The 26,072-nt window shown below is 44.4% G+C and overlaps 2 protein-coding genes across 2 annotated transcripts in view; one reads left to right on the top strand and one right to left on the bottom strand.

Moving 5' to 3' along the window:
• LOC142655282 (lactase/phlorizin hydrolase-like) overlaps positions 1-6,306 on the top strand; it is a 34,360-nt gene extending 28,054 nt beyond the window's left edge. Inside the window, exons 14-17 of the mRNA XM_075829226.1 lie at positions 472-606; positions 3,082-3,302; positions 4,369-4,605; positions 6,047-6,306. Of these exons, the coding sequence (XP_075685341.1) occupies positions 472-606; positions 3,082-3,302; positions 4,369-4,605; positions 6,047-6,267 (814 nt within the window). The 3' untranslated portion in view covers positions 6,268-6,306. The remainder of the gene's footprint in view (positions 1-471; positions 607-3,081; positions 3,303-4,368; positions 4,606-6,046) is intronic.
• Positions 6,307-8,817: 2,511 nt separating this feature from the next.
• On the bottom strand, positions 8,818-25,321 carry UBXN4 (UBX domain protein 4). The gene is made up of 13 exons (XM_075829224.1): positions 25,110-25,321; positions 23,319-23,421; positions 23,150-23,178; positions 21,156-21,274; positions 18,065-18,221; positions 17,886-17,976; positions 15,864-15,918; positions 15,294-15,458; positions 13,881-14,008; positions 13,700-13,802; positions 12,699-12,830; positions 12,392-12,603; positions 8,818-10,277 (listed from the first exon to the last, which is right to left on the bottom strand). The coding sequence occupies exons 1-13, from the start codon at positions 25,189-25,191 to the stop codon at positions 10,142-10,144; spliced, it is 1,512 nt and encodes a 503-aa protein (XP_075685339.1). The 5' UTR covers positions 25,192-25,321; the 3' UTR covers positions 8,818-10,141.
• Positions 25,322-26,072: the final 751 nt, after the last annotated feature.

Here is a 26,072-nt window from a genome sequence, read left to right as displayed (position 1 = left end):
AAAGCTCCTGTGAATGGCGTATGGTGACTCCACTCCACTCCACCTGCCCCTAAATGAGGAGGCATAGGGAGTGGAGTTACACATGACTGCAGGATCAGACTACACAGGGTTGGTTTGTAGTATGCAACCATGGAGACGCATTGATACGTTTAAGAGCTGTAGACACAAAACGATAGACATTAGCAAAGTTGCTTCATTTTTTTGATTTGAGATGCGTCTGAGAGATATCAAAATGGTTGCAATGCTTATATACATGTGTCAAATCTATACAAGATGCTCGAAGAACAATATACATGCAGTACGTATATATCTCGTCAATAGAGAAGCTGTTATATCAACTGACACTGCCCCCCCCCCCACAGCCGCGGCCCCTGAGATCATCTAGTGATTTATTATTTTAGCCATATTAATAGAATCATATATAAGCTGTATCTATAACAAGGCATCATTTTTTTCTTTAACACTTTACAGGCTTCCTGAATTCACGGAAGAGGAGAAGAAAAGAATTAAGGGCACTTACGACTATTTTGGCTTTAATCATTACACCACAATCTTGGCCTCTCCCCTCAACTTCCGGGAGTCTCAGCAGTCCTACGACGCAGACAGGTAGGAGCTAACAAGTCAAATGAGGAACGGTGCGGGAGGTCAGAGGAATGAAAAACTGTGATGCAGTAGCTCCCCCTAGTGGTGGCTGCAGGCAGACAGAATATTATCACAGTACTAGGTGTATGACTGTGACTTGAAGCTCTGAATTGTAAAAACTTCCAACTGCTACAAAGATCTATTAAGAAATTAGCACAGAATCTTAGAACTATCAAGATGAATTAAAACAAAATGGTGTTCAAGAGTGGCCATTCAATTAACTCCTTCCCGCAAATGGACGTAGTGGTACGTCCAGAGGATGGCATGGGTGCAGGTGCTGGCTGCAATATACAACCGGCATCCCACTGCAACGGCCATGTTCGTAATTAACACCGATCCCTGACTTTTAACCCTTTTAGATTCTGCGGGCAATAGCGACCCCTGTCATCTTGGTGGTTAGCCCCCCCCCCCCACCCTTGCCATGGCTACACTCCTATAAAAGGTGTTTTCAGATGTTGCAGTTGAGGTGCAGTTTTGGACGGGAGGCCGAGAACAGCACGGCCTAAAAATGCATGTGGTTTTAGTGAATTGTCGTGGTTTTGCAGTTTTAATGCAGTTTCGCAGTTATATGGAGTATACGAAAGCAATATACAAACAAATAGCAGATCGCATTGTGAAGTCCAATAAAATTCATTAACCCCTTGACGCATTATCACGCACATGTACGTAATAAGTGTCATAGGGAAGTGTCAGCTGTGTTTTACAGCCGACAGCCCAGACTAACGGCCGGGAACAGCGATCGTGCAGTTTCTGGCCATTTAATCCCTCAAATGCTGCGGTCAATCGCGACCGCAGAATCTGAGGCGTTATAGAGAGGGGGCGGCCCCCTCAGACAGCTCATCGGTGCCACCACACCGTGATCAGGGGGCGCCGGTGGTTGTCATCGCAGCCCGGGGGCCTAATGAAGGCCCCCCAGGTCTGCCTTTTGTCTGCCTCAGTTAAGCCGTGACTCTGGCACGGCTTAACAGAAGCCTGTGAAAATCACGATATACTGCAATACTATATTGCAGTATATTGTACCAGGGATCTAACGATCGGGGGTTCAAGTCCCGTAGGGGGACTACTAAATGGTGTTTAAAAGTCCGTAAAAGTCCGAACTAATACAATACAGTGTTATTTAATGCGCACAGTGAACGCCATAAAAAAATGGAAAACCCCAAAACCGCTGTTTTTTGGTCACCTTAGCTCGCAATTTTTTCTTTATGAAATGTGATCAAAAAGTTTTACGTACCAAAAAATGGTACCAATAAAAACGACAGCTCGTCCCGCAAAAAATAAGCCCTCACACCGCTCCATCCACGGAAAAAGAAAAACTTATGGCTCTCAGAATGTGGTGAAACAAAACAATTTTTTTTTCTAGAAGTAATAAAATATAAAAAAACTATATAAATTTGGTATCGACGTAATCATATTGAGCCGCAGAATAAAGTTAATTTCTTGTTTTTACCGCACGGTGAAAGCCGTAAAAAAGAAAACCAAAAAAACAATGTAGGAATCGCAGTTTCTTCAAATTTTTTCCCGCAAAAGATTGTTTTTTCAAATTCCCAGTACATAGTATACAATATATGAAAACAGTTCCTGATTTTCAGACGTTTTTTAAGCCACAGCGTTTTTTAAGGCCGTTTTTGGAGCGGTTTTCAATGGAAAACGGCTCCAAAAACGTCCCAAGAAGTGTCCTGCACTTCTTTTGACGAGCCGTGATTTTACGCGCGGTATTTTGACAGAAACGCGTAAAATAAAGGCTTGTGGGAACAGAACATCGTCATTCTCATTGAAAGCAATGGGCAGATGTTTGTAGGCGTATTAGGGGCCGTAAAACGCCCGAATTACGTCTGAAAACACTGCGTGTGAACATACCCTAAAGGTAACCTGCTATTTATGCTGCACGGTGAACGGCGTAGAATTAAAACACAAAAAAAAATGATGCCAGAATTACCGATTTTTTTTTCCCCATTTCCTCCCTAAAAAAAAAAAAAAAAAAGTCTATAAAAGTTACATCAATATGTTATATGTATGTAAATGAGAAATACAAATTATTTTGCAAAAAAACCCTCATACGGCTGCATCGGCGAGAAATAAAGTTATAGCTCTCTGAATGCGGCGACGCAAAAAACAAAAGAAATTCTAGCGATCCGAAACGTAAATATAGACTCCGTTCCTAAGGGTTTTTAGGGCTATTCACACTTTGCATTTTGATGCAGTTTTGACTCCTGCTTTACCTTTAAAAAATAAAAATAAAATGCACCAAAATGCAAAGTGTGAACTGGGTATTATGAATTCTGGTCATGTGATGTCATCACAGTGATGTCACTTCTTTGGTGTGGCATGAATCTGCCCCATGTTAAATAAGGGTACAGCCGTTAAAATGGCACAGTGTGTGTATAGGAGATGGATGCCACTGGGCATGTAAGAACTGATAGAACCGTTGACTTGATGCAGGGGAGTGGCATCACTGACTGACCGCAGCTGGCTTGGATCGGGCTCCATATGGCTCAAAGTGACTCCTTTTGGCTTTCGGAGGATATTGAACTGGATAAAAGAAGAATATAACAACCCTCCAATATATGTCACGGAGAATGGGATTTCTGAACGGGGGACGAATCTGAACGACAAGTGGAGGGAACATTACTACAAGCTGTACGTCAATGAGGCTTTAAAAGGTAAGAGAACGGCAGCTGCCCCCGGAATCAGTGTCAGCCAGTTGTAGACCTGGTCAGTATACTGCACATGAATGGTGTAGAACAGGGGTCGCCAACCTGGGACTCCACTGCCATTGCCAAACTACAACACCCAGCATGCCGTGATCACTAAAGGCATGCTGGTAGTTGTAGTCTTGCAACAGATACAGAACCATTGGTCTTGAATGAAGGAACATTTGCTAGCTGACCACATTAAAGTGTATTCACATCTGCAACCTTTTTCTTCTTTGCGTCATTAAATCTAAAATACTCAAAAAGAAAAGCAACTTATTAAAAATATCATAATACCGTTTTATGTATGCAGCATCTGTGCAAATCAAAGAGTCTCCATGATTACAAACACCATATAAACACTGGGTGGAGTCATTTGTTACTCCCTTTTTTCTAGCCTATAGACAGTAGAAGAGAGGAATGGAGTAACAGTCTGCATAGTGGCTGCATACACAAAACGGTAGGATTTTTCTAGTTGCAGTATTTTCTTTTACATTTTTAGACACATTGGAGCAACAACAAAAGTGGATTGCAGAACTGTTCATACCTGAAGCTAGGTTACATGTTGCGATAGTGAGCCGCGCACATTTTACAGTTTGTACAGGTGAAACATGTTGAAGAAACGCGGTAAAACGCGTGGTTTTGATGCGCCACACAACGTGTGAACCTGAAAAGGGGTTGTCCAAGATTAGAAATACCTGACTGCTTTCTTCAAGAAACAGTGCCACACCTGTTCATGAGTTGTGTCCAGTATTGCAGCTCAGCTTCATTCAAGTGAATAGGGTTGAGCTGCAATACCACACACAACCTCTGTACAGGTGTGGTGCTGTTTACAGAAAAAACAGCCATGTTTTTCTAAACCTGCACAACCCCTTTAAAAGCCCAACTTATAGAATCAGGAGCAACTCACAATGTTCCAGGAAACTGAGATATGGGGGGTTGTTTGTTGGCCTCCTCACACTGTAGAACTGGCGGTGACATTGGGGTCAGTAGGGTTGTTCTTTTACTGACTATATATATATTTTTTGCTATACAGCTGTGAAATACGATGGGGTGGATCTCCGCGGTTACACAGCTTGGTGCCTCATGGATAATTTTGAGTGGGCGGCAGGATACGCTGAGCGCTTTGGTTTGTATTACACCAATTACACAGATGCCAATCTGACTCGCACCCCAAAAGAGTCTACCAAGTATTACAGGCAACTCATTCAGTGCAATGGATTCCCAGACCCAAGAAACGGCCCCCATCCCTGTCTGCAGCCGGACCCTGAAGGTGAGATCATTGCAAGTAGATTGTTTTGACTGGGGGAGGGTCCATTTAGATATTGTCCCAGTTTCTTGTGACTTCATGGCCTGGCACTCATTTACCACCCCCTCCTTTACAAATAAAAGACATGGCCGACAGACCCTTCCATTCTTTGCAAACGGGTTTACACTGCTGAAGGGGTTAAGTGGGGCCCAATTCAGCTAAGCCCCTCCCTCTCCATGGGTCATATGGCGGGTGACGATATATGTCATGTCTGTCCTTGGAGTCAATATAATATATATGGTTACAAATATAATGTTTAAATTCCTTATCATTTTGTAGATCTTTGGTTGCTGTCAGTGAATGAAAATATTCATGGTTTGGACTCTGTTCACACCTGTGTTCAGCGTTTCCGTCACTTTTGACGGAAAGAATTTAAAATTCTTGCTATGGAAACCTCAGCAGACAGCATGGCGTCAGTCAGCAGTGTTATGGGTTGTGTTATAAACGGAAGCCATAGCCCAGGTGTGACCAGAGTCTTACAACCGTAAGCAGAAAACCTGTACAGACCTAAGGGTATGTTCACACGGCAGCGTCCGTTACGGCTGAAATTACGGGGCTGTTTCTAGGAGAAAACAGCCTCGTCATTTCAGCCGTAACGGCATGTGCAGGCGCTTGAACGCCGCGTCCATTACGGACGTAACTGGAGCTGGTTTTCCATGGATTCCATGGAAAACGGCTCCATTTACGTCTGAAGAAGTGACATGACACTTCTTTGGCGCGGGCGTTTATTTACGCGCCGTCTTTTGACAGCGACGCGTAAATATACGCCTCGTGTGTACAGACAAACATCAGCCCATTGCTTTCAATGGGCAGATGTTTGCCAACGCTTTCAAGCCGTGTTTTCGGGAGTAATTCCACGCGTAAAACCCCGAATTACGTCCGCAAATAGGCCGTGTGATCATACCCTAATCCTTCTCACAGCTGAGAGTTTGCTACAATTGTATCCGGTCCTCTGTGAGCTAAATTCATCAACAGGACAAGTTCTCACTGTCCTGAAAGTTTGCTACAATGTATCAGTGCAGGTAAAATTTATCAGCCTAGAGTCCACAGGGGAATGTCTAGACTGGATACAATTGTAGCAAATTTTAAGCAGTGAGAAGTTTTACGTCTGCACCGGTTTTCAGCCTCTGGGTGTAAATAAGAATGTTCCCATTCACTGACAGCTAGCAGAAATCTTAAAAACGGTGAGTAACCTCCTCTTGGAAGCAGAGACCTGCTACGTCTGCATACTATACAGATGTTTCATTCATTTCACTGGGTCCTATATAGGGTTAACATCCCCTCCCCCATAATCAGCTTATCGTCAGGATACCTTTCCGGTACTGAAGCGTTTCGATTACAGCAAGCACATATGGAAAATAAGCCACGCCATTTTGATTAAATGCATATATCTCTTCCTACACAGGAACAACCCCAACCCAGACGCCCGGTCACCCAACAAACCCCTCCGACGATGCCGAATCTGAAAGCGTCTCCTTTCTCGGAATGCAGATCGCTGCATCAGATGCGATGGTCGCGTTGTACGTGGAGTTCGCTCTTCTCATCACCGCCGTTCTAGGAATCGTTTTGTTTGCAATAATGTACGGTAAACTGCGCAAGAAGTTAAAAATCGCAGAATTGTTTTAGGTTTCGGGTGTAAATGGGCTGAGGTTTTATTCTGCTGAATGGACTGGGGTCATTATTTTCTGCATTGAATGTTAACCTCTGGTTAGACTATATGAAGATATTGCTTACATAACAATTCCCTTATAGATTTCTATTTTAGGAAACGCTTCACTCCTCTGCAGGGAAAGTTATATTTTATATGAAAACTAAAAGTGAAACTGCAATATGTCCCAGATGTACCAATTCCAAAAATAATGTCATAGGGTGTCATTTCTATTTAGTACTTCTAGTAAAAAATAAAGACTTACCTTCATGGACAGTACAATTGCAGAACTTCTTCCTTCACAGCTCAGCCGTGCGGGCTGCAGACCTCTCATTCTGCCTAATTGACTAACCGGAAGTAGCGGTCACTGTCTGCCATGTTACAGATGCAGTGGAGCTGCTGCCCGGTCATGGTCACTGTGTCTAGAAGCTCATTTTAGACTTGTCACTCGTACACTACATATACAGTCTGCTTGAATGAGTGCCAAGGCTGCTGTAACCCAAGAGCTTCATACGCCGGTCCCTCTACAGACAGTTTTCATTCTCTGTTCGGGTAAGATGATCGAGTTGGTTTAGCTACATACTCTCTCACTCCCTATCAATCTGCTTCTGCTGCCAACTTCAGCAGGGAGGAAGTAAAAGGCTGCAGTAATTCAAGGCTCCTCCTACTCTGCCCCATATTTAAAGGGAACCGGTCACCTGAAGTGGGTGAAAAACATTTTTATGCAACCCATAACTATCTTCTAAGTAGTCTCTGTACCTTTAGTATTCCGTTTTTTAGTGTTTCCGCACCATATGCTAATGAGCATAAGTCATATCTTCGTTCCTCAAGCCTTTCAGAGGAAACCCCGCCTCCTTTCTTTTGATTGACAGCTCCTCACCTCCCCCTAGCACACACGAAATTCCACGCTTGCGCTTCGATGTCCTGTTCTGGTGGGTGAGCACGCATAGTAACTAGATTTGAGGACCGGGCGAAGCAGGGAAGAGTGTCGGACCACGCATGATGGGCGCATGCATGCTATTTCGGCATTCAGGGCGGGCCAGTTTTCAGCGGTGGGCGGGCATAAGAAGAGGAACGAACGAGACTGCCGGATTATTACCATAAAAGCGCACGAGACTGCCGGATTATTACCATAAAAGCGCACGAGACTGCCGGATTATTACCATAAAAGGCGCAATGAACTTTTGACAGCAGCGGCCAGCGAGGGGTGAGGAGAGTTCCATAGGTGAAGGCTGGTGACAGGTTCCCTTTAAGTGAGTGAGCAGTGTGCAAGTAAACGGAGCTAACGGACCGCAGAGAGTACTAGTAACTTGAATTTACACAGGGGTCCATCTCCTAAAGTTTCTAAGCGGATCACTGGAGCTTTGCTTTAAGTGATCGTCTAATAATATTCTTAAAATAACCGCTTAGGTAGTGCTAGGATGCAAATGGTCTCCGATCTGTAATACGACATCATATTTTGGGAAAGAAATAGTTAATTGTGACAACCGGGGTTTGAGAAACCCAAACATCCTATTAATGCGAATATATTGTTTAATTAACACAATAATAATATTATGTGACATTATAACGAGCTTGAAGGGTTACGGGGCTTGACCCAGACTCATAATGAAGAAATGACTGTGGCATTAGATCAGTAACATTACCCTATTACTAGAATACATGTATACTACCCAACCCTACAGGGTCACGGGGTCACTTTTTGCTTCACGCCCAGAGATGCCACTAACATAACATTCCTTTAATCTAGCAAATAATAGTCCACAACTTCTGGACCATGTGCTAGCGGCACTTATGTTAGCATTTTATATTGGGCTGTCTTCTTCAAGGTCCTGTACTCCTGAAGGTAAAACGTATGTTTTTATAGTCTTGTACTGTACATTGTCATAGATCTGCTGTGCAAATTCTGCACTACAAATCCGCAGCAATTCCGCCATGTGTGAACGTGGCCTGAGGCTCAATGGTTTGTAGCGAAGCCATGGCAGAAATGACGGGTTTGGTTTTTGATCCGTCAAGTTTCTGGCAGACAGAAGAACACTGCAGACTACGCTATTCTAAGGGAACTTTGACACGGCTTGACGTGGGCCGTGTAAACGAGCGCCGATCCACGAGACAGTTTGTTGATTGGCGCTCGTTTGCTCCTTCCACAAGGAGCTAGTAAGGGGATGAGCGCTTGTTACTACGATCGCGGGTCCCAATACATTTCTGTATTGGGACTCGCTGTTTACACAGGAATATCTGCTGCCGACAAGGATTATATTTCATGCTGCATAAACGATACAATCAGCCGGTGAACGATCGTTTGTACACAGGGTAATTGTCAGGAACGAGCGTTCTGGTCAACACTCGTTTGCCCTATTTTCGGCCAGTTTAAAAGGACCTTTATTGTCGTCAAAAAAAAAAAAAAAAAAAAAAAAAAAGCTTTGACAAATAAAATGAATAATGTCAATGTGAACAGAGTCTAAATAGAGAGGACAAAACCCAATAAAGAAGAAACAGTCTCTGAACGTTCTTATATTACTAATGTTTATATAGAAGTGACATGTTACAAATATATAAATCAATATTTGCTCTGCACATTACTGCTCAAAAGATTGAAATAAAGTCCTGAAATACTTTCTTAAACAGTTTCATAGTTTCCAAAGAAAAGAAAAAAAAAAAAAAAAGTTTGAAAATTTTTTTATTGGCAAAACCGGAAAATGGCTCATGAAAAACTAGGAGAGAAGCGGCTGCGTTCTCCCTGAAGAGATGACGTCGTGTCCATCAATATAAATTATTTATGCAAGATGAAAATTCAAGTTGTAAAAAGGGCCGGCCGGTCAAGGAGCGCAGACTTATTAAAAGTAAGGACTGCAACATGATGGAAATATAGAATCAACTTACCCATTGGTCATTTTGTGAGAATCGTGGCCATATGTGAACATTCCTTCCGCCATAAATTACCATCTATAGAGTGCTCACATCCAATGGTTTAGTAACAGTCATGTGACTGCATCATCCAATGGCATTAGAGAACACGGCAGGCGGACTGGTTGCCTATCGCTGCAGGTTTCCAGGGGTAGATTTTTTTTTTATAAAGCCTTTATATCCAGCACATTGCCATCCCTAGTTTAATACATCCACATACTCCCAAGTCTATCCCTTTAAAATGTGTTGAAGAGGAACTCTCAGCTCTCCTGACACTTCTGTTTTTGCAAATACTTACATATCCCATAAAAATGTAGGAGAAATTCCTCTGTTGACATTCCTAGAAATGTATGAATAAGTTGAGAACGTTACCATTCCTCTTGTGGATGGGGCGTGTCCCTACACTCTGACACGGTCCAATCAGTGCTGACAATGTCAGTCTATGTAGGGACACATCCTATTAAAAATAATGTTACTGCCCAGTTGTCAATATATTCATACCAGGAGGAATAACAGAGGAACAAGACCATTCTAAGAAAAGATGCTCCAGAATTGTTATTTTATGGGGGGAAACAAGTATTTACTAAAACAAACATGTCAGGAGAGGTGACGGACCCCGTTTCAAATAGCAGCAAATAGTTTTTTTCTTTTGAGAACCCTGTGCCAAAAAAAAAAAAAAAAAAAAAAAAGGAGCGCAAATGTTGCAGTTTGTCCAAAATAAAAAAGGGGAAAAAATCCTGAAATCATACTTGTTAGATAAGCTTATTCTATCGAGTGCAGCATCAGTAAAAGTATATTCAGAGAGGAGTTAGAGGATCCTAATTTCATGCACTGAGCTAAGCCGTGTGATCGTGATTAAAATACAGAACACCCCCCCCCTCGCCCCCCCAAACCGCAGCAATAAGGATCAAACAAATCAAACCAACCCTAAACAAACATCATCTCCTACATCTGTTGAGTCGAGTTCCCGTTCCAGGTATTGTTTTCATCCTCGTCATCTTGAGTCCTTAACCTGTAGATTTTGCCTTCTTTCTTAAATTCATCTGCTCGTTTTTCAAGTCCCCGTTTTCGTACGGCTTCTCTGAAGGAGAACAAAAAATTCAGAAGTTGTGTTTATGCAATGAAATGCACAAGCACGGTATGTTCTGATACGGTTACATTCTTACTCAAAATTCATGGTAAATGTGTAACACCGATTGTGCTGCAGATTTAACCCTTTGCATTGAAAAGTATGAAATCCGCAGCAAATCCGTGACACAAAATCTGTAGCAGGTCCTAAAATCTGTGCAGATTTCTTTTCCGCTGTTTCTAAATTGTATTGTGCGGTCATTTATTGTGGATTTTTTAGGGCAGGACAAATACAGAAAAAAAAAAAAAAAAATCACACCCAGACTTGCGGTGGAATTTTCGGATGGCAAATCCGCCGCGGAATACAGTAGCAAAAAAAGAGTTGATCTCTCAACCACACGCTGCTAAATTTTTCAGCACAGAAATTGATCTGTAGTCTGCCATCGCTGGAGGCTGGATGTACAGAGACTGGCAAAGCACCAAGGAAGCATTGGCACGTGAGCGCCAGGGCGTCGAGTATAGTGTTTTGTTTTTTAGACACACGGTCGTTGTCGTCCGCAGATTCGGATTTGCCGTTGCGGACTTCCTGGAGGCTTTGCTGTCTTCCACAGCAAATTCGCCACGTGTGAACATAGCTAAAGGTTATGTTCAAACAGGTGAGATATACCACGGGCAAATCCGACTCCTATTTCCTGCAGGATCTGCGGCAGGAATCCAAGGCTTATCTGGGAGTTCTGCCGCTGATTTTCAGTTTGATGTGCGGTGGATCCGCATGCAGATTTGCTCTAATCAACTGGGATAATCCCTTGTGGGGAAGTCCACCAGCATTTCTGCCTGAAATCCGTGTCAATAAGTGACAGGTCACTTCTTGACGCCGATTTTAAATCCCATTGTTTGAAATCAACAGGAGGCAAAATCTGCGTAAAATAGGACCCATGTGAACATAGCCTTAAGGCCCTATTACACCGGCCAGTGCAACGAGCGCCGATCAACGAGACTTCGTTAATCTGCGCTGGTTTGCTCATGTCACAAGCGATCGTTAATCCGATCGCTCGTCCCCATACGTTATATCGGCAGCGCGTCTCCGTTTACATAGGTGCTGCCGACAACGATAATATTTCCGGTTTTTTTAAAACGATACGATCAGCAGGTGAACGAAGCCTTTGCCCATTCATCTGCTGATCGCTGCCGTTTACACAGGGCAATTATTGGCAACGAGCATTCTATGAACGATCGTTTGCTCGATAATTGCCCAGTGTAAAAACCCCTTTAGAAGTTTGACCAAAAAATGAACAACCGTTTCTCCTCAAATTATCTGCAAAAGTTCCACCTTAGGGCTTCGTTTAGGGGCATTCCCATAATTGTTTACATCTCGCTTAGGCTGGGTTCACACGAGTATGTTCGGTCCGTAAAGGACGGAACGTATTTCGGCTGCAAATCCCAGACTGAACACCGTGCAGGGAGCCGGGCTCCTAGCATCATAGTTATGTACGATGCTGGGAGTCCCTGCCTCTCCGTGGAACTACTGTCCCGTACTGAAAACATAACAGTACGGGACAGTTGTCCCGCAGCAAGGCAGGGACTCCTAGCGTCGTACATAACTATGATGCTAGGAGCCCGGCTCCCTGCACTGTGTTCGGTCCGGGACTTGCGGCCGAAATATGATCCGTCTTTACGACCGTAATGTGCTCGTGTGAACCCAGCCTTAGGAGTGCCCATAACGCTTGGTGCCAATTAAGTCACTTCTGAAAGCCTTCTCTACGGTAATAAATTCTGATTGCTGTGGACAAGGATCCTTCGTCACACAGGCTCCTAGGTAAGAAGGACAAAGTCGACTAACACAAAGTGAATGAATTTTCTCATGAAAACCCTGTTTGTTGCTTGATTTCCCTGCATTATTTGGGCCTAGCACAGCAACTTGGCCAGAAATGCTATAACTATAGTCAGCCATTGTGCGCTACGGAAGATCAATGACTCAATATTGCACAAGGATATTTTCCAACATCATTTGTGTAATATTGTATCCCAAGTGAATGATGAATATTATAACGGCACAAGGACAATCACGCTGTTAGGTTGTTCATAAAGCATAAAACACCATAATGATGGGTCTCCTTAGACACTTACCTCTTTGGCTCTGAACTACTGGATGCCGGGGAGTTTGTTGTGTCTTGCGGTGTATAACCTGCCCTGTCTGTGTGCTGTGTGGGGGGTGGGCTACTGAATAAGAAACTGCTCAAAAACCGCCAGACGGTAAGAAGGGGATATAACAAGGTGCCCAAAATTCCCCAGACCCCTCCGTCTGATGACTGCACGACGGCCCGAGATGCCCTTCCAGCCTGTCAATGGAGTAAAGGCAGAGAGATGAACACCGACCAGAGGATTATATACAAGTCACCGTGCTCACTGCAAAACACATTCACCGCAAACCTACCGGCAAGAGGACTATCGAGGCGCTGGGTGCAAGTTCCAGAGATAGTAAAGATTTCCCATAATCCTCTTTGGTAAATTCTCTTCGAGGAAACATGGTTGCTAAGGAGAAATCGCCGTAGGTGTTTCCAACCGTCTGCAAGTAGAAGAAATGCATCTTATTAGCGCTCATCCGTTCACTGTCACTTTGACCTTATTTTAATGATTGCCGGGACCTTGACCAGAACTTTGCGCTCATTAAAAGAATCTACATTTAAAATGTGAGGGGTTCATGGATCCTTCTACAATAGGAATGAGAAGAATCCTATTTCTATAATATATGCAAACGCTGCAGACGCCAAAACTTCATCATAACCTATTAAGACTTGGATTGCAGCAATACAGGAACATTTAGGACTTGTGGGTTCATTCAAGGTTCGTAATTAAAAATGAATTTTCTAAGAAAACCCCTTTATTGATTTTTTTTTCACCCCACAAACAGCACCAATTTTGCCTATGGGTTTTGCTTGGTATTGCAGTCTAATCCTATTAATAACCCTCCAATCCCCGCTGTGCAGGGAAGAACAATGGAGGGGGTGCAGCACTAAATCGGCATTGCGGCCGATTATTCTCAGGATCGTCAGAGTCCCAGAGGTCGGACCCCCCCAAGCAACATAAAGTTATAGTATATCCTAGCGATAGGTCACCTTTTTATAAGATTGGGAATACCCCTTTAATTCTATAGCTTTGGGAAGGGAAAAATTATTATGTGTATATATGTATATGTATATATATGTGTATATATATATATATATATATATATATATATATATATATATCACACACACACACACACACACACACACACACACACACACACACACACACACACACACACACACACACACACACACACACACACACACACACACACACACACACACACACACACACACGATTTATTGAGAAATAATGTAAGATAAATGACCCATTCTCACTACACCTTGCTGGATGTAAAACACTGACCTGTGCAGCAAATTGCCGTGCGTCCTCCAGAGGGGCTTCTGATGAGAATTGGTTAGTAAAGGAAGAGCCATCGGGAAGTCGGAATTGTATCCTGGCTACAGTCCTGAACAGGAGAAATCAAAGTCATCCACAGGTATTGACAGGACGCAGCAGATTGCAGAGACCAGGATACAACACTTACCTTCGCTCTTTTTGTGCCGTTTCCCTCCTGGCTTCCATCTCCGCCTGTCGTGCCTGTAGTTCGGCTGCCCTTATGGCCTCTTGTTCTTCTTTAGTCTTAGCAAAACGGGCAGCTCGATCAGCACGATCCTTCAGAAACAATTACATGTAATTATACTGGAAATCCACCACTCCCAGAATTCACTAAAGGGAAGGCTTGCGCTTCATAAGGGCCATTTTACACCGGCCAATTATTGGGCAAATGGAGCGTTCATAGAACATTCGTTCCGATTATTGGTCTGTGTAGACAGGGCAACCATCTGCCGGTGAGTGAGCAAACGCTCGTTCATCGGCTGATCGTATCGTTTCTGCGACACATCTCTCTGGATAAACAGGGAGATGTGCTGCCGACATAATAGAAATGTATGGGGACGAACACCAATCAATGAAGCTGTCACGTGTATTAATACCTTTTTTTTTTTTTAAACTATATACAAAAAGTGAAGAACTAAGATTAGAGGTGAAATGCACAGAGCACGCGAGACCTGCCATTTTATTATTTTATACTTTTGCTTTACCTGAAATCTACAGGGCAAGTGCAGGACAAAGTTCATTAGGTAGCAGAATACGTATAGAACAGGTCCACCTTTGGACACCATTTGTACATAAAGAATGAATCTACAAAAAAGTTAAGTAACTCTGTGATTTGCAAACATTGCATTACTCATGCTGTACTGATCTTGGGACACAGCATGTAACCAATTCCAGAGCTGACATCTTCCAGCATTACTGGCTGGCTCAGCGTCTACACATAGGTTCCTCTGATGATTTGCATTCTGGGAAATATCGACTTTAGACCAGGAACTAAACCGTAATCTTGCGTAGGGAAAACCAACTCCCCCTGCATTGTAGTAGCTCAGCTAAATTATTAGGGGTGTGTCTGTCAACAAACTTGTCGACCATTTCCAATAGCAACCAGAAGTGTGAATACAGCTCTGGAGTGTAATACAGGCTGTAACTCAGGATCTGTACAAGAGTAGTAATGTAATTATATATAAACCAGCCTGTCAAAAACCTGGCAGCTTCCACTTGTACAAACAAGTAATGAGTGGGAAACAAAGTTACTCAAGTGGCTAAGATTTTATAGGAGAAAAGTATTTTAAGAATTTATTTATTCAACGAACAGAAGGATTATGAATAATACACAGTCAGATCTGTCCAAAGAATAGTCTGTGTATGGCCCCAGGCAGATCGATTACACTATTTGTGTGGAAAGCAATGACTTTATGTAAAGATTTTTCTACGGAGTACATCACTCTGATTTCCGTAATACGCGGACTGCACAAGAAATACCGGCAATGCCGACTCAATCCCACATGACTGAACGCGGTGACTGACGGGTGACATTTACATGCGAGTAGAAGATCCAGCTAACCTGTGCAATCTGCTGTATAATCCGGTCTCTAGCAGCTTTGTCCTCGGCCTTCTCCCGGTTCCTCTCCTCCAGTGCCCGTCTGGCCTGATCGTCCTCCTGCTTTCTTTTATACTCCACCATGTCTTTTCCCACTTTTCTCCTCTCGATCTCTCTCTTGATCTCATGCTTCAGAGGACAAAAATGGAGACCGGTTATTTCATTGTTCCACACTAATCCACGCAGACAACAAAATATATGACTGTAAAGACGTCTTAAAGTAAAAAGAGGAGCTATAGAAAAGCAGACTGGTTCTGTAGGCAGGTTTCTCGGCCGCTTTCACACGTCCTTACCACGCTTGACATCACCCGGACTTTCCATAGTTACACTGAATCAAAATGAGACTACCAAACGGTGATCGAAGTTCAGTTGAAACCCATGGGAGGGTCGCGTGTTGCAATTAAACTACAGACGCTAAAATGCGCCCGTAGCACGGCTGTGTAAAAGCGGCCGATGAAGAGGGGGGATAACTAAAGAGGAGAAAGGAGAAGAACGCATGAAGGGACAGAATAGGAGTAGTAACTTGCTACTTACTTCTTGCTCTTCCTTCTTTTTCTGCTCCATTTTCTTTTCCAGCTTGGACATAACCCTACAGTAGAAATAGAACCGTATTTTAATTCAAGCCCTTCCGAGCGCCTTAGGAATCAACACTACCAAAAAAGAATAACAAGTGCAACAAGTGGCAAAAGCAATAGAACAATAACCTAAAAAGTCCAACATATTCTCTACAATATTAAAAAAAATCTAAATACGGTAACCACTTCTGTTGTACTATGGCGAGTAGCGTGCAATGGGGCTTTCGCCACGTCCTGTAGAGACGTCCCCAGCGCGCACGGCTCACCTCTATCTGCATTTAAAGGGAAGGTGTCATGAAATTTTCATCAGATTGCTTTTAGTATGATAAAAAAAAAATAAAAATTGTGTTCGTGTGTTTTACTTTTTCTTACTTTTACTACTCTATGGGGGCTGCCATTTTTTTTCATCTCTGTATGTGTCGATTAACGACACATACAGAGATGGAATACGGCACATACATCCCCATAGAGAATGCGAACGGGAGCCGTTCCATTCACTGCAGCGCACGCCGTCTGTGTGCGAACGGAGCATGCGCCGCTCCCACACAGACCAAAACGAAGCTCGTTCGCAGAGCGCAATCCGGCGCCATTTTCATCTGGACCGGAAGCCGCATCCGGACAGTAAGATGACGACTTCCGGCCGCGGCTTCCGCCCATATGTTCAAGGAAGCGAAGGCGCAAGGTATAGGAGCGGAGGCGGCAGGAGCAGGTCATTTATGTTCGTGTATGTGATGTGTGTATTATGTTCGTGTGATACTGTCTGCTGAGCCCTGTATCTAATCCTCCTACACTGTGCATTCGCTCAGAAAATGGCGGCACACAGTGTAGGAGGTTTGAAGATTCAACCCCCTCCTTCTCCTGGCACTAGCCAGAATAAGGGGGGGGGGGGGGATTGTGTGAGGTCACTAGAGCGAGTGTGTCTACCCCAAATTTGCAGGATAAAGCAATGAGGTTGCTTTACCACATTGACCATGTTGCAGTTTTGGGAACTGCTCCCTCTAGTGACCAGCACGTGGAAATGTTATAAATTAGAATCGAATTTATAATATTTCCTGACTTGTGAAAAAATTTAAAACAACGTGTAATCACTGAAATAATAATTGTTTAACTAAAAAAAACAACAAAAAAAAACATTTCTAGCGACACATTCCCTTTAAGGCTACGATCCCAAAGAACACGTCCAACAAGAATGCTGACTGAGATAGTCGACACGCAAATAGTGCGCCCTCTAGTGGCTGTATATATATTTACATGTACACCCTATAATATGTCACAGATTAATTAGCCAAAGACGTGTTTTCCTGTTTTTCCATGGTAAATATTAATAGCATATCTGTCTGGAGAAGGTGCGACCGTCGAGACCCTCCCGATGACTAGAACGATGGGACCACGGATCTTTCAGACATTGCCACTCCGGAGCAGGTGATTTGTTGGGAATTGCAACATGTCCCCATTTAATAAGTGTCCATAAAGGAAAACTCCAGGGAAAAACTCATTCTCAGTGTTATATCTAGTCCGAGGCATGACGGCCATGTTTGGTGATCTTTAAATACCAGACGCTGCATAAATCACAGGGCATCAGGTTACCTTTTATTTTTTGATAAGACTACATTAACCCTTTAAGGGCTTGTCCACACGTAACGGAATTGCCTTTGATTGCAGAAAATGGTGCGGATTTTGCTGCGCTTTTCTCAATGTTGGGGGATGGGGACGTCTCCTCTGAAAAACGCAGCAATTCTGGACGCTTTCCGCAGCAGCAATTTACATACTACGGTCCGAAAAATACGCACCGCAGGTCAATTTCTGGTGAGAATATTTACCCAGCGCGTGGATGACCCACTTTGCTGCTACTATATTCAGCTAGGGATTTTCCATCCGCAATTCCGCTAAATGTGGACAAGCCCTTATTGAAGCGATACATTAAGAGACGAAATGGAAAACGTGTAATACGCGACAGATGTCCTTTAAGAATTAAGCCAACCTCTCCACTGTCTCGTCCATGTCATTAGATGTTTCGCCGGCATCTTCGACAACCTCCTTTGATTCCTCTGTAGTTGAATCTTCGCTTTGTGCTGGGAGAGAGGCAATAAATATACATACAATGAACGTATTGAACATATTCATATAAAGTAATGGCAGGCAATGTATTAAGATCCTGACCTGGGGTAGTCTCTGGTGACGCGGATGACGTGGGCACCGCGGCTGATTCCACTGATGGGCTCTCAGACACAGGACATGATTCAGTAGAACTGGTTATTGGAGGATTACTGGGTACGTTCGTGTCTGCTGGTAACGGGTCACTCTTCCCTGTGTGCATCTAGTATGTAGATAGAAACGTAATTATCCATAAGAAACTAAGTAAGCAGAAATAACTAAGAAACATTGCTATTGGAAACAGTCAACAAGCCTGTTGACAGATTCTCCCCTAAAAGCACAGCTGAGCTCCCGTATTGCAGGGGGAGAGTTGCTTTTTTTCTACATCAGATTGTTGGTGCCTGGCGCAAAAACTCCCAAAATGCAAACCAGATGTAACTAAAGCTAATAATCTAACGAGCCATCTAAAGTGTACGACCAGCATAAGAGACCTGAGGGCACGACATGCCGAGGAGAAAAATTCACACGCGTTTTAGTACGTGCTGCAAATTTCCAAATCCCCTCATTCTCCGATTTCCCACAGAAAATTTGTGGATTTCACCAATTTCAGTTCATTTAAGAACCCTATTTGAATCCGTGTGCTAGAAAAGATATACAATGCGGATATTGAGTGGAATTGTTCTGCAGACAAAACGCCAAAGAGATTCTCCACCAAATCCTTCCAAGTCTCCTCGCACCTTCTTTGCGCTCAGGTCTTAACCTCAAAGACAGAATAACCACTGAACGGAGTCATCTGGACGTGAAATCGGACAATCCCAGCGAGCAGATTGGTCAGGCTGGATTAGCACCGTGCCGTCAGCACTCACATCACGTCCGTCACCATCTCAGGCTGCCGTTGCAATTCGATTTTTCTAAAAAATGCTGTCGTGTATGAGCAGCTGTCACCAGACTACAGTGCCTTGTTTTTAGAACTGCAAAGTATGGGGACAGGTCCACTGCAGTATTTTGCGGTTTGGCTAATCGCAGCTAGCAAAGAATACAGCGCGCTCCTAGGCATGCGTCCGCTGTACTCATGAGGGGAGCGCACCTCCGCCCTTCTCACCAGTGACTGACGGCTGCTGTGTATACGGCCAGATACAGGGAAACCATCAGTCACTGCATAGAGCGGCAGGGGGAGCGCTAAACTCATGAACACAGTGGACTCGTAACTACGAGCGTTGTATTCTTTGCTATTAGCCTAACGGCACAATGTTTTTTTGAGCCGGTGGGCTAATAGTGCAGCAGACCTGTCCCCTTACTATGCTGCCCTATTCAAAAGGGGTTTTCCCACATTGGAAATGTATGATACGTCCACAGGATATGCTACAAATGTTCGCTAGATACGGGTCCCACCTCTGGGACCTGCACCTACCACTAGAATGGGGCTTACCTGAACCCCATTCTACCTTGCTCGGCTCCCGCTGCTTCTCAGCCACTTCCTGATGAGGAGGTCAGGAGTTATGGAAACAGCCAAGCTCGCTGAGCTATGCCATTTCCGTAACTCCCATAGAAGTGAACGGGAGTTACAAAAACAGCGTAGCAGAGAGCTACGCTGTTTCCGGAACTCGGGAGCTACGGAAACCACCTTGTTTGCCATACTACACTGTTTCCATAACTCCCATTTACTTCTATGGGAGTTAAGGAAACAGTGTAGCTCATCGAGCTCGGCTGTTTCCGTAACTCCTGACCTCCTCATCAGAAAGTGGCCGGGAAGCAACAGGAACCAAACAAGGTAGAACGGGGCTCAGGGGGCCCCGTACTAGCGATAGGTGCGGGTTCCAGAGGTAACCGCACATATCGGACATTTATGGCATATCCTGTTGTTATCCCATAAATATCCAAGATAGGAAAAGCCCTTTAAAGAGACTCTGTCACCACATTATAAGTGCCCTATTTCCTATATAAGTAGATGGGCGCTATAATGTAGGTGACAGTAATGCTTTTTATTTAGAACGACGATCTATTTTAAGCCACTTTATTAGCGATTTTTAGCTTTATGCTAATGAGTTTCTTAATGCCCAAGTGGGCGTGTTTTTACTTTCGACCAAGTGGGCTTTGTAGAGGAGTGTATGACGCTGACCAATCAGTGAATATACATGACCTCCAGCCTGGACGTCATGTGTATTCAGAATCCTGACACTTCTGAATCTTTTCTGTGAGATTCCAGCAAGCCACGTGTAATCCCGCGAGATTACGAGGTAAACGAGATTTCGTTTCCCTAGCTGGAAATCTCACAGAAAAGATTCAGAAGTGTCAGGATTCTGAATACACATGACGTCCAGGCTGGAGGTCATGTGTATTCATTATCAGGACACTTGATTAACGTTAATGTCTGTGTATGTGGCTGCACATAGTGATCTAGTAAGAATGCGATGCTGCTGTGTAAATGAATGGAGAGGAGTGTATGACGCTGACTGGTCACTGATTGGTCAGCGTCATACACTCCTCTGTACAACGCCCACTTGGTCGAAAGTAAAAACACGCCCACTTGAAATAAAGTGGTAAAAATAGATCATTTTTTTAAATAAAAAGCATCACTGTCACCTACATTATAGCACCGATCTCCTTATATAGGAGATAGGGCACTTATAATGTGGTGACAAAGACTCTTTAAGTGTGATAACGGCTGCGTTTTTAATTCCTCAGAAGATTCCTCTTATGACACATGACGTTGTTTGTCAAGTTGAAGCAGCCACTATCACGATGTCCTCTACAGACTCCTACACAGTTTTGAAGGACAAAGAGAAAGGTTAAAAAGCAACTGAGGCAGCGTGACAAAAACATCCGTCTCATTGTGGATCAGAATATAAAGTCTTTGTGGCTTGGCACAGACTCCTGGCTGAGCGACAAACCGAGGGCTCGTCCACACGGAACGGAATTGCTGCGTTTTTCAGAGGAGATGTCACCATCTCCCAACATTAGAGAAAAACACCGCAAATTACGCACCATTTTTGCAGTGAAAAACGCAGGGAATGACGTGGTTTTTCCGCAGCAGAATGTCTGCTAGTTTTAGCGGAAATGCTGCAGATATTTTCTGCAGCAAGTCCGTTACGTGTGGACAAGTCCTTACACAGATCACACATGTCGGGGGGCTGGGGTCCGGAGCCGGGCTCAGCACCTGTTTCACTTTGGTTATCTTTGCTATTAATTCCTCTGCGGATAAACTGCCGGCAATGACTTCCAGTGGAATTCCGTTCTCTCCGATGAAGAAGCTGGACGGGATACAAACCACAGGATCTGGGACGACACTTGTAAAGGAGCAATGACTGGGATTTGTGAAACGCAAAGTCACTGCTCATCATAAGTAACCCGGTGACCATCTCAATGCACATCTTGATTCTTATAGGAGATGTCTAGTTTTTAAGGGCCACCGTTCAATACAACATATGTCTTTAAATGATACAATGTCGTAATAGTCATAAACTTGAGGGTGAATTAAAAGCAACTAACCAGCCCTCTAAAGTGACAATTATATACACAGCATCTATATAGGACAGCGCTGTGTAGCCAAGTGCTAAGGACAGAATCTGATCCTGTACTGGGAGATGAGGAAAGCCGGCCCCTAAGATACAGGATACAAGCCCATCTCTAGTGCCAAGTATACAGCTCATGTATGGAGTCATTATATAGAGTCACTGTGTACATACATTCCATTACTTATCCTGTACTGATCCTGAGTTACATCATGTATTATACTTCAGAGCTGCACTCACTATTCTGCTGGTGGAGTCACTGTATACATACATTACATTACTTATCCTGAGTTAAATCATGTATTATACTTCAGAGCTGCACTCACTATTCTGCTGGTGGAGTCACTGTTTACATACATTACATTACTTATCCTGTACTGATCTTGAGTTATATCCTGTATTATACTCCAGAGCTGCACTCACCATTCTGCTGGTGTAGTCACTGTGTACATACATTACATTACTTATCCTGTACTTATCCTGAGTTATATCCTGTATTATACTCCAGAGCTGCACTCACTATTCTGCTGGTGGAGTTACTGTGTACATACATTACTTATCCTGTATTATACTCCAGAGCTGCACTCACTATTCTGCTGGTGGAGTCACTGTGTACATACATTACTTATCCTGTACTGATCCTGAGTTACATCCTGTATTATACTTTAGAGCTGCATTCACTATTCTGCTGGTGGAGTCACTGTGTACATACATTACATTACTTATCCTGTACTGATCCTGAGTTACATCCTGTATTATACTCCAGAGCTGCAGTCACTATTCTGCTGGTGGAGTCACTGTGTACATACATTACATTACTTATCCTGTACTGATCCTGAGTTACATCCTGTATTATACTCCAGAGCTGCGTTCACTATTCTGCTGGTGGAGTCACTGTGTACATACATTACATTACTTATCCTGTACTGATCCCGAGTTATATCCTGTATTATACTCCAGAGCTGCACTCACTATTCTGCTGGTGGAGTCACTGTGTACATACATTACATTACTTATCCTGTACTGATCCTGAGTTACATCCTGTATTATACTCCAGAGCTGCACTCACTATTCTGCTGGTGGAGTCACTGTGTACATACATTACTTATCCTGTACTGATCCTGAGTTACATCCTGTATTATACTCCAGAGCTGCACTCACTATTCTGCTGGTGGAGTCACTGTGTACATACATTACTTATCCTGTACTGATCCTGAGTTATATCCTGTATTATACTCCAGAGCTGAAGTTTTAAGGCCTCATGCACAAGACCGTAATGATTTTTACGGTCGGCAAATAAGGATACACATCCGTAGCCATCCGCAATTGCGAAAACGCCCATAGACTTACTATGGGTGAGTCCTTGACGCAATTGCGGACAAGAATAGGACATGTTCTATATGTTGCGGATCATTTCTACGGCCTGGAGACACAGCCATAAATATTCGGAAAGGATTGCGTAGCCCATAGAAATGATGGAGTCCGCAATATCTTCCGAAGAAAACTAAACGGCCTTATGTAGATTACGTTTAGACACCAGTTTATGTATAGAATGAAACGTACGATTTAATTTGTCATCTGGAATCCTGAGGAGAATCAGACAACCTGGAAATAGACATCCAAATATTGAAAAGGATACAGATTTGGGAAAACTGGAGGCAGGTGTCACTGTAAATAAAAAAGGGAAACCGGCTACAGTAATTATAACTTACATCTAAGACACATCCACCCTCTCCTCCCCCGCGACGCTGGTAAAACGCACAGCCCTGCCGTGTAGTGCGGCTGCCGAAAATTATTACTTCACAAACCTCTTACTGTCCATCTTAATAGCGACAACGCCTTCAGCGGCTGCACCCACGACATCTTCGTTCCCCCAGCTCTCCGCCATCTGCACGGACTGATCATCGTCCCCTGAAAACAGACAAAACCGTAAGAGTCGCCCACAATTTGGACTAATGATAAATGACGTCTTTCCACTGCATTAGATGGAAAAAATTATTAATTACTACAAAAGGAAAACTTCTCAGTCCATGTCGGGTACTGCAGTGTTTATGGAAATATGGAAGGGCTGTAATACCAGACACAACCCATGAATAACAGTGGCGCTGTTTCGCGAGGAAAAATAAGCAGACCCTTTTGTAATCCGGCATAAGCCCTTCACCACTGGCTGCAGACAGTCCGATGACTCCGGGTTCGAGCTTTAGACATTATTACAGAAGGATCACAAGACAAAATGACACTTGGACTCCCAGCGATCACGATGTTATGTATATCCTGCGATAGAACAGGTCTTCACGCTGTTGGGATATCTCTTTAAGCAGCGTTACTGGGTAGATTTGGCATTCAAGAGAGCCGGGGTCACACACTGTGGGAGCAGTCCTGGCAGCCACATGGGTCACCACCCAACTTTCCCAGAAACAGATATAAAGAGATAAGAGGACGTAAGTTGTGGACCCCCCTATATCGCCCCCTCGCAGTCACGGTCTCAGAACCCTCGTCCCATATGACTCATCCAGGTGCAGTCGCTGTCTCACGATTAGTCCGCTCAAAGTCGCCATCCACCGTCACTGCGCCCCATGACCTGTCCCAGCAGTCACCGGCCCCCATCACTCCTTACGAAACAGTCGCCGTCTCCCACCATTGGTCTGTTCGCAGTCCTGTCGCTGTCCCCTACCATTCATCGAGTCACAGTCGCCATCTCTTATTATTCTTCCTGCCGTGTTCAGCCACACCTGTTAGTTGCACAGTTCCCACCTCTATCATTAGTCCTCCTCTCTCATCGTTAGTCCACTCACAGTCCCTGATCATTCTGTCAGTCGCACAGCCCCACTCTTATCGTTAGTCCGCACTCAGTCCTCTTTTATTCCTCCTGTCAGTCCCCCTCTTTTATCGTTAGTCCGCTCTGTCCCCTTTCATTCCTCCTGTCAGTCGCACAGTCCCCCACTCTTATCGTTAGTCCGCTCTCAGTCCTCTTTCATTCCTCCTGTCAGTCGCAGTGCCCCTCTTTTATCGTTAGTCCGCTCCCAGTCCTCTTTCATTCCTCCTGTCAGTCGCACAGTCCCCCACTCTTATCGTTAGTCCGCACTCAGTCCTCTTTTATTCCTCCTGTCAGTCCCCCTCTTTTATCGTTAGTCCGCTCTGTCCTCTTTCATTCCTCCTGTCAGTCGCACAGTCCCCCACTCTTATCGTTAGTCCGCTCAGTCCTCTTTCATTCCTCCTGTCAGTCGCAGTCCCCCATCATTCCCCCTGTCAGTCGCACAGTCCCCCACTCTTATCGTTAGTCCGCTCAGTCCTCTTTCATTCCTCCTGTCAGTCGCACAGTCCCCCTCTTTTATCGTTAGTCCGCTCTCATCCTCTTTCATTCCCCCATCATTCCTCCTGTCAGTCGCTCAGTCCCTCTCGTTGGTCCGCTCGCAGTCCCCGTTGCTTTGAAGTGTGGCCTGATCCGCACACCGAGGCTCCACTGCTGAGACCCCGTCACTGTGTCCTGCCTTGTGTCACCGCCACACACAGCATCTGCCAGTAGTCCTATATATATCTATATCTATAAACACACAGTCCCTGCCGGCCCCTCACACCATCCCCGCAGCCCTCCTCACCCGCCACAAACACGACAAAGACGGAGCTCCGCTGCTTGGCCGCGGCTATGGCCTCCGGGATTGATCCCTGGAACCACATCATGTCCCCGGCCTGGAGTTATTCCCCTGCCTGCCTCCTGTCACTGCGATCCGGACATACAGCGATGACGAAGCGAGGAACGATCTGTGATGTGAATCACGTCATCACGCACGTCGCTCAACCCGCAAACCACGCCCCCTCAGGGTTAGATTGGACGAAGCCACGCCCAGGAAGCTGTGATTCTACTCCTAATACATCTGTCAGGGTTGTCATAGTAACGGATGCAGCCTTGAGATTGATGGCCCTTCTCCTCAGCGAGGGTCACCAGGAGGCGTCATTCTCTGCGGCTGCTCGTTTATGTTTTTGCATACTTAATGTAATTAAATGCATATATTAAATATTAATCTCTCCAAGTGTGCTGCTGATATTATTATTATTATTCTTTATTGATTGAGCAAAAACATTTAATGGCCTATACCTTCAGGGTCGTTTAGTACTTCTTTCCAGGAAGACCCAAAAAAAGAGGAGACCACATGGAGTCTCAGCCGAGTCTAATGCAAAGCCAGGCGCCAATTCTTCAGGATCACTCACCCCGATCTGTACTGATAGTGGAGGCGGCAGCGTTTACTCTAGGCTGAGGACTGACCGGCGGCAGCGCTTACATTAGACTGTGGACTGACTGACGGCAGCGTTAACACCAGACTGTGGACAGACCGGCGGCAGCGTTTATACCAGACTGTGGACTGACCGGCGGTGGTGTTTACACTAGACTGGACTGACCGGTGGCAGCATTTACTCTAGACTGTGGACTGACCGGCCGGTGGCAGCGTTTATACTAGACTGTGGACTGACCGGTGGTAGCTTTTATACTAGAACGTGGACTGACCGGTGGCAGCGTTTATACGAGACTGTGGACTGAGCGGTGGCAGCGTTTATACGAGACT

This window comes from Rhinoderma darwinii, chromosome 6 (assembly GCF_050947455.1).
Source record: "Rhinoderma darwinii isolate aRhiDar2 chromosome 6, aRhiDar2.hap1, whole genome shotgun sequence".
Taxonomy (NCBI): domain Eukaryota; kingdom Metazoa; phylum Chordata; class Amphibia; order Anura; family Rhinodermatidae; genus Rhinoderma; species Rhinoderma darwinii.
This window is presented reverse-complemented; position numbering and strand designations above follow the sequence as displayed.

What these genes read in the sequence shown, in the direction of transcription:
- UBXN4 (XM_075829224.1), bottom strand. Translation starts at nt 25,191, where the DNA reads ATGATGTGGTTCCAGGGATCAATCCCGGAGGCCATAGCCGCGGCCAAG. An exon ending in CCTCCAGTTTTCCCAAATCT is followed by an intron (nt 21,275 to 23,149) that starts GTATCCTTTTCA and finishes GTGTCGTCCCAG; the next exon opens with ATCCTGTGGTTTGTATCCCG. An exon ending in TTATACAGCAGATTGCACAG is followed by an intron (nt 14,009 to 15,293) that starts GTTAGCTGGATC and finishes TTGTTTCTGAAG; the next exon opens with GATCGTGCTGATCGAGCTGC.